This window comes from Dipodomys ordii, unplaced genomic scaffold, assembly GCF_000151885.1.
Source record: "Dipodomys ordii isolate 6190 unplaced genomic scaffold, Dord_2.0 Scaffold6, whole genome shotgun sequence".
Lineage (NCBI taxonomy): Eukaryota > Metazoa > Chordata > Mammalia > Rodentia > Heteromyidae > Dipodomys > Dipodomys ordii.
This window is the reverse complement of record NW_012267222.1, coordinates 605,785-612,634: the sequence shown is the minus strand read 5'-3', so window position 1 is coordinate 612,634 and position 6,850 is coordinate 605,785. Positions and strand designations below refer to the sequence as shown.

The 6,850-nt window shown below is 62.5% G+C and overlaps 1 protein-coding gene across 1 annotated transcript in view; it reads right to left on the bottom strand.

Moving 5' to 3' along the window:
- The window catches only part of Ski (SKI proto-oncogene), a gene marked incomplete at its 5' end in the record, with an annotated part of 69,144 nt that extends 62,295 nt beyond the window's left edge, over window positions 1-6,849 (bottom strand). Inside the window, one exon of the mRNA XM_013031453.1 lies at window positions 6,079-6,849. Within this exon, the coding sequence (XP_012886907.1) occupies window positions 6,079-6,849 (771 nt within the window). The remainder of the gene's footprint in view (window positions 1-6,078) is intronic.
- Between the last annotated feature and the right edge of the window lies 1 nt (window position 6,850).

Here is a 6,850-nt window from a genome sequence, read left to right as displayed (position 1 = left end):
CCTCACCCCGCATCACCTCCGCGTCCCCTCACACGGCGTCCCCACACGGCGTCCCCTCACCCCGCGCCCCTCACCCCGCATCACCTCCGCGTCCCCTCACCCCGCGCCCCTCACACCATCCCCTCACCCCGCGTCCCCTCACACCGCACCTCTCCACGTCCCCTCACCCCGCATCACCTCCGCGTCCCCTCACGCACCGCGTCACCTCCGCGTCCCCTCACCCCGCGTCCCCTCACGTACTGCGCCCCTCCGCGTCCCCTCACGCCCCTCCGCGTCCCCTCACGCCCCTCCGCGTCCCCTCACGCCCCTCCGCGTCCCCTCACGCACCGCATCACCTCCGCGTCCCCTCACGCACCGCGTCCCCTCCGCGTCCCCTCACGCACTGCGCCCCTCCGAGTCCCCTCACGCACCGCGTCACCTCCACGTCCCCTCACGTACTGCGTCCCTCCGCGTCCCCTCACGTACTGCGCCCCTCCGCGTCACCTCACGCACCGCGTCACCTCCACGTCCCCTCACGTACTGCGTCCCTCCGCGTCCCCTCACGTACTGCGCCCCTCCGCGTCACCTCACGCACCGCATCACCTCCGCGTCCCCTCACGCACCGCGTCCCCTCACGTACTGCGCCCCTCCGCGTCCCCTCACCGCGCCCCCGCACGCACCGCGTCCCCATCGCGTCCCCTCACGTACCGCGTCCCCTCCCGCAGTTCAGCACCTTGCAGGGTGCCACCACCTTCACGCCCCACGGAGCTCAAGGACTGCCGGGAAGGGCAGGAGCCGCCCCGCCCCGCCCCGCCGGGCCCGGCCGTCCGCCCCACAGCCGCGGCTGTCAGAGCACAGGAGGTGGACGCAAGGCTGCCCGCGGGAGCGAGCCGGACGGGGACGCGGACCCGGAGAAGAACCGAGCTCCGCCGGCCTTCACCTCCTCACCCGGGAGCGGCCCGGGAGCAGAGCTACCTGCGAGCCCGGCCACCGAGGCACCCGCGCGGCCCACCGCAAACCACGCGCGGCCCCAGGGCGGCCCCAGGCCCAGGCCCGCAGCACCTCACACCTCAACTTCCCCATCATTCTAAAGCCACAGCATTCCTTGGGTCTCTGTCAGTCACACTCCAACCAGAGAAGGTACATGGCCACAGCGCCTCCCGCCCTGATCCCTTTATCTGTTTCCCCCCCGGCAAATGTCAGGATGGTGACTCAAGAGCAAGGCCGCCCTCAGCAGCCGCCAGCAGCGCGCGCGGCGAGGTCACCCTACCCTGCAGGCCACAGACAGTGCACCAGGCCCCAGCCGGCTTGAAATTCCCCGACCCAGCGCTCTGTGTCAGGAGGCGGAGGCGGAGGACGAGGACGCCGGCCTCGGGGCCTCCGGGGGAACAGGGCCCTTGGAAACAGGCTTTTGCAGAACCCTGGTCCCCAACGCAGCTCTTGCTGCCCACCGCCCCTGGCAACATGTAGGTGCTTCTGAGGGGTGATCCAAAGTAATCTCTGGCACCAGCAAAATGTCTGGGGCCCCAAAAGGTCAGGGAGAAGGGAGAGGGGGACGGCGACTGTGCTGGCCTGTTCAGGGCAAGGTGGTTTCACGGCACCCACGGGGGCCCCAAGGATGCTGACCAAGCCACCGGATTACCGGGAGTGGCCTAACCCCAGCCTCAATCTGGACCGCATCCTACTCTCCTCCACTACTCCCTTCCAGGGGCGGCAGTCAGCAGGGAAGTGTGAGCGGCTCCCTCCTGTCCTCTCTCCCAGATCTGGCGGAAGTAATCCAGCCTCTCTCTGTGTTTTGACTCAAAACAAAGAAACTTTTTAAAAACATTTCGGTTGAAACTTGCATAACTCTTCCAGTGGAGAAATCCTCCCTCGACTTTCGCAATCCTTAGAAAGAGACACATTATTGCCACAGCCACCTCCTGCCAGACAGACAGCCCAGGAACCACCGTCTCCTCCTGGGCCAGGGTGCCCCCCACACCCCGTCTGGGTGGGGCTCAGCTCACACGGAGCCCAGACTTCCTCCACTCACATCCTGTCTGCCGCTGCCATGTTTCAGACAGACATTACACAAGCCGGCTGCAGAGGGGAACCCGTGCCAGGAGTCAGTGACCTTCCTCAGAGCTCTCGGCTGAAGGAAGGACTGCAGGTGGGGTGCCTGTGCAGAGGCAAGGGGTACCCCAGGACCCTGCTGCCCAAAGATGGTAAGGACCCGACCCCGGGCTCAGAGGGGCCCTGGCAAACCAGTGACCTAGGTGGACGAAGAGAAGCATCTGCAAAGTGGATGGGCTGGCAAGAGTGAGCAAGACCTAGTCAGCTCCTGCTCTAGCCCTGTGTCCTCTTGAGAAAATCCGACCAGAGGCTCGGCCCATCCTCCAGCGTGCTCCTCCTACAGTGCTCCCTTCCCCGCTCGGGGAACACCACTTCCAAAACCCAAGGTAGCCCGGCAGAGCTGCTCCTGAGGACCGGTCTTCAAAGACACTGGTGGGCCAGGGACGGCGGCTCCGCAGCAGCCCTGCCCAGACCTGAGGTCACGCAAATGAGGCCCGCAGGACACGGCTGCTCTCAGGGCTGCTGCGCTGTCACTCCCAACTGCAGTCCAACTTCTCTGAGTCCAGAAACGCCTGATCTCTACAGCCACAAGGCACCTGAGGCCCTAGACCACAGTTCAGGACTCAGTGCGAGGAAACTGGAAGAGAAAAACCACCTCAGGGCTATGCTTCCAACATAAGGAATCCATACGACCCACACCAGTGGGCATCAGCTGCCTGCAAGAGCAGTGAGTCTACCTAAGACCCTCTCTAAGCATATAAGCTCTGAAGGGCAGAGAAACTTAGCCCAAATTCCTCAGACGGGAGAATGTTCAGACCACAGACAGCCTAAAGAAGGCATCACAACACCCTGTCTCCAACCTGGAAGGGCAGGCGGCCCTCAGTTACCAGCAAGATGTCCTGTGGGACAGAAGCCATGTCCCAGGCAGCCAGCCAAGCAGCAGCTCCAACTACCACTGTCTGCCTTTTGGACAGACAGCAATCTATGCCAATACACAGACCAGGCTTCACATGAAGTCCCACAGCTATCAGACAACTGAAGAGGAAGCGAGGGAGAGAGGAGCCAGGCAGAATGAGAAGGGGGCATTTAAGGGATGTGCCTTATAGACTCCCACCTACCTCGTGTTGCCAATAGGAAAATGAACCATCTATACCTTACCCATGACACATCCCCTATACATCCAGGATCAATAAAGTATTGACCCCCTCCCTACCCCCCATTCACAGGAGACCAGAGAGTGACAGAGTTTAAGCGACTTGCTCAAGGTCACAGCCGGCGAGGGACACAAGATGTGAGAGCAGCGGGTGAGGACACCGCCGCTGCGACTCACCCAGCACCAGGACGACTTCACGCCCTCTAAGCCACACCAACAGGAAGTTGGGCCTGGTGGCCAGCAGAGAGAAGACGGCATTTCCTCTGCTCCCCAGGGTATCAGGGGGCATCCGTGGCCCAGGAAGACCACAGTGTCCCTAGGATGCCAGGGCACCGCTGATGGGCCCTGGCACAGCATTTTCAGATCCACAGCTGCAACCCCACACAAGAACCCAAGAACCACCCAAGAACCACCACCACCCTGCCTGGGCCAGGCCGGCGACAGAAACCGGGGTCTGGGGGACGCAGGAAAATCACCAGCCTCCCCGCCCCGTGGAGGTGGAGCAGCACAGAGCCGGCCTGGCACTGCCAGGAGCTCTGCCACACGCCACCCACCAGCACAGCGGCTCCCACCCTGCTCGCTGGAGCCCAAATGCCTTCGAGAGAGAGCAGCAGCTCCCGCAGACTTCCAGTACACTCTTTGTTCCGCCGCCCTTCTCCTCCCTACACCAAAAGTATTAAAATAAGCTACAAAGGAAGTAAAGAAATCCAAATAGACCCATGTATAAGCTGTCAGAAAAAAAACAAGTGGGAGGAGCCAAAAAAGGGCACCTCCCAGGCTGCTCCTCCAAGGACTCGAGGGGCTTCGAAGGCAGGGGTCCACACCCATCTCCACTGACACCTCCTCCTCCCTTTCCACGTGGCACCTCAGTGTGTGCAGACAGCACATGGCTGCCCTGGGGGGAGGGGTAACGGTTGGAGGAGCACACCCTCGGGATCCCAGAGCCACAGAGGGGCAGAGCTGGAGGCATCCCACAAGGGAGAGGAGAGACAGCCCTTAGCCCTCACTAGGAAAGCACAGGGAAGCTGGAAAGTGCAGGAACGCCAGCACTCGGCCATGGTGGGCACAGTGCTGGCTCCTACTTGGGGAGCAGGATGCAGACGCCGTGGTGGCTTGCAGGAAGGGCATCACTGGGGAAAGGAGTCTGTTTACCGCCGGTCAATGAGGTTGCCCGGGTGGAACCTGGCTGGCCTCTCCCTGTGACCACAGCCCAGGGCACCCTCTACCACAGAGCCAGGGCTGCCCTGAGCCTGGAGATACCCGCACTCAGACTCCAGGGCTTGATTTGGGGGGGGGGGGGAGGACACAGCAGCCTGCCCCAGAGACCAGGACAAAAGGGCCTTGCTGGCCCTAGAGCCCAGAAAACTGAAAGACCCAACACCACACGACCCAGAGTCGACAAAAACAAACAGAGACACGCCCTGCTCAGATCCTCACTGTTGGCTCTTGAGATAAGAGACTGAAAGCTTCCCAGAGGCAAGGACCTCAGACAGAGGACTGACAGACTGACAGACAGACAAGCTCCAGTCCCAAGCCCACGACCATCACCACACAGGCCACGTGAGCGGTGCATGTGGCCTCCCCAAAAGGCCCCTGCTATCAGGGAGCACTCGTAGCCAACTTCCCCACCCAAAATGAAGTACAGACACTTCCCACCATCAGTGACAGGCCCCCACCCCCACCCCCACCCCACCAGGCTGCAAGCAGCTGCACCTGGCCATTAGCCTAGCTGGCCAGGGCAGAACTGCCCCGACACAGCACACAGCACAGCACTCTGGGCGGCGGCGCCCCCACCGGAGGCGCCAGCCCCGCTCCAGCCCCTCCCCCCACGACTCTGACACTCTGCTGGAGGGGCGCCCAGAGAAAACCGGGCTGCAGCATCTATTCACAGATTTAGAAAAAAAAAAAAAAAAGTTTGAGGCAAAGGCAATAGCTGAATTAATTAGGCCTCCCAAGAATAGCTGAGCCAAAGCAGCATTCTGTGTATGCAATTTAATAAGCCTGGATATTTAAAATAACAAAGTTACAGGTACTTGAACTGTGTGCAGGAAAAATCCCTCATGCACTCCAGCTAACAGCTTCCTCACCTAGCCGCCGAGAGCTGCCCAAGCCCACAGACCCAGAGAGCCTGGACGCAAACAACAGCTTGGGCCCTCCACACCAGGCAGGCTCTTCTGCATCTCGGTCAGGAGAGAAGGAAATGGATCAGCCCAAACAAACTGCAGATGGCCAGCAACTCCAACACCAGAGGCTTCGGGCTACTGACCAGGCCAAGAGGCCCTGGTGTCCCACAAGGAACTAGGATTCAAGCAGCCCATGAGGCTGAGGGCCAGAGTTGCCAAGTCTCAACCCAGCCTCCTGAGTTACTTTTGTGTGTCCCCAGACCTCAAGGGCCAAAGCAGGGAGGGAGCTGGTAACCAAACTAGTCTGCCTCCTGGGAGCCAAGAGCGGGCACTTTTTGTCAGTGAGGCCGGGAGGCTCCTGGGGTACACACCTTGTGTGTAGACCCCAATGTGGACCGGAAGCTCACAGTCTGTGTCCTGAAAATCTAACTTCCAAGATCTCCTTGGAGCTTGGGGGAGGCCTCTTTCTCAGACCAGTGAAGCAGTGCAGTGGTACTAGGCCGTGGGAAGAGCTTTTCCACTGACCAGGTCTAGCACGGCCACCCCCACGCGCTCCCCCCCCCCATCCATCGGCGCCCCCTTCCCTGCAAGGCGGGCCTTCTTCCTGGGCCCCGGGCCTGCTGGACAGAGCTGCAGACACTGCTCCAAACTTCCCCGAGACAAAAGCCGCTCCGGGACTTCGAGGCCCGGCAGGAGGAGGCTTCCCATTCCGGAGCCCTCCAGCCCCCCCCCCCCAAGTCGCCCGTCCCCCGCGGCCGGCGGGACACTCACCCGGGGCACCCGCCGCTTGTACTTGTTGGCGTAGTCGAACTTCTCCTTCACGTCGTCCAGGCAGCGGCCGAGCCGGGCCTGCTCCTCCTTGCCCGTGTAGTCCTGGCTCAGCAGGATGTAGGCCCTCCAGTTGGCCGAGTCGAAGCCCCAGTGGCAGGTCCGGTTCTCCAGGGCCTTGTGCGAGTGCACCACGAACTTGTGCGGCGGGTACATGAGGCGGCAGTCGAGGCACTGGATGCAGGCGGCGCTGGGGCTGCTGTACAGCTCGGGCACCAGCAGCCCCTTGCACTTGCCGAAGCACTCGTGGTACACGCGGACGCTGCGCTCGCTGAGCTGCAGGCCCAGCGCCAGGCTGGCGGCCAGCTCCTTCTTGCAGGGCGGCGGGTAGGCGCCGCCGTAGAGCAGCGCGTTGCACAGGCGCTCGGCGTCCGTCTTGGTGATGAGCCCGCACGAGGGCGCGGAGAAGGGCAGGATGCCCATGACTTTGAGGATCTCCAGCTGGTCGGCCGTGCAGCGCGAGCAGTAGATGTGCAGCTCGTCGCACACGGAGTTGATCTGCTGCAGCGAGAAGTCGCGCAGCACCGAGTTGAGGATCTGCGGCAGGCACAGGCGCTTCTCGCCGCCCACCACGAAGCACGAGATGGTCTCCCCCTCCAGCACGGTCTCGCAGCGCTCCGTGGAGCGGTCGGACGGCATGAAGAAGGGCCCGGGCAGCACGGGCGGCGGGGGCTGGATGGCGGGCAGGTGCAGCACGGGCGGCGGCTCGGCGGCC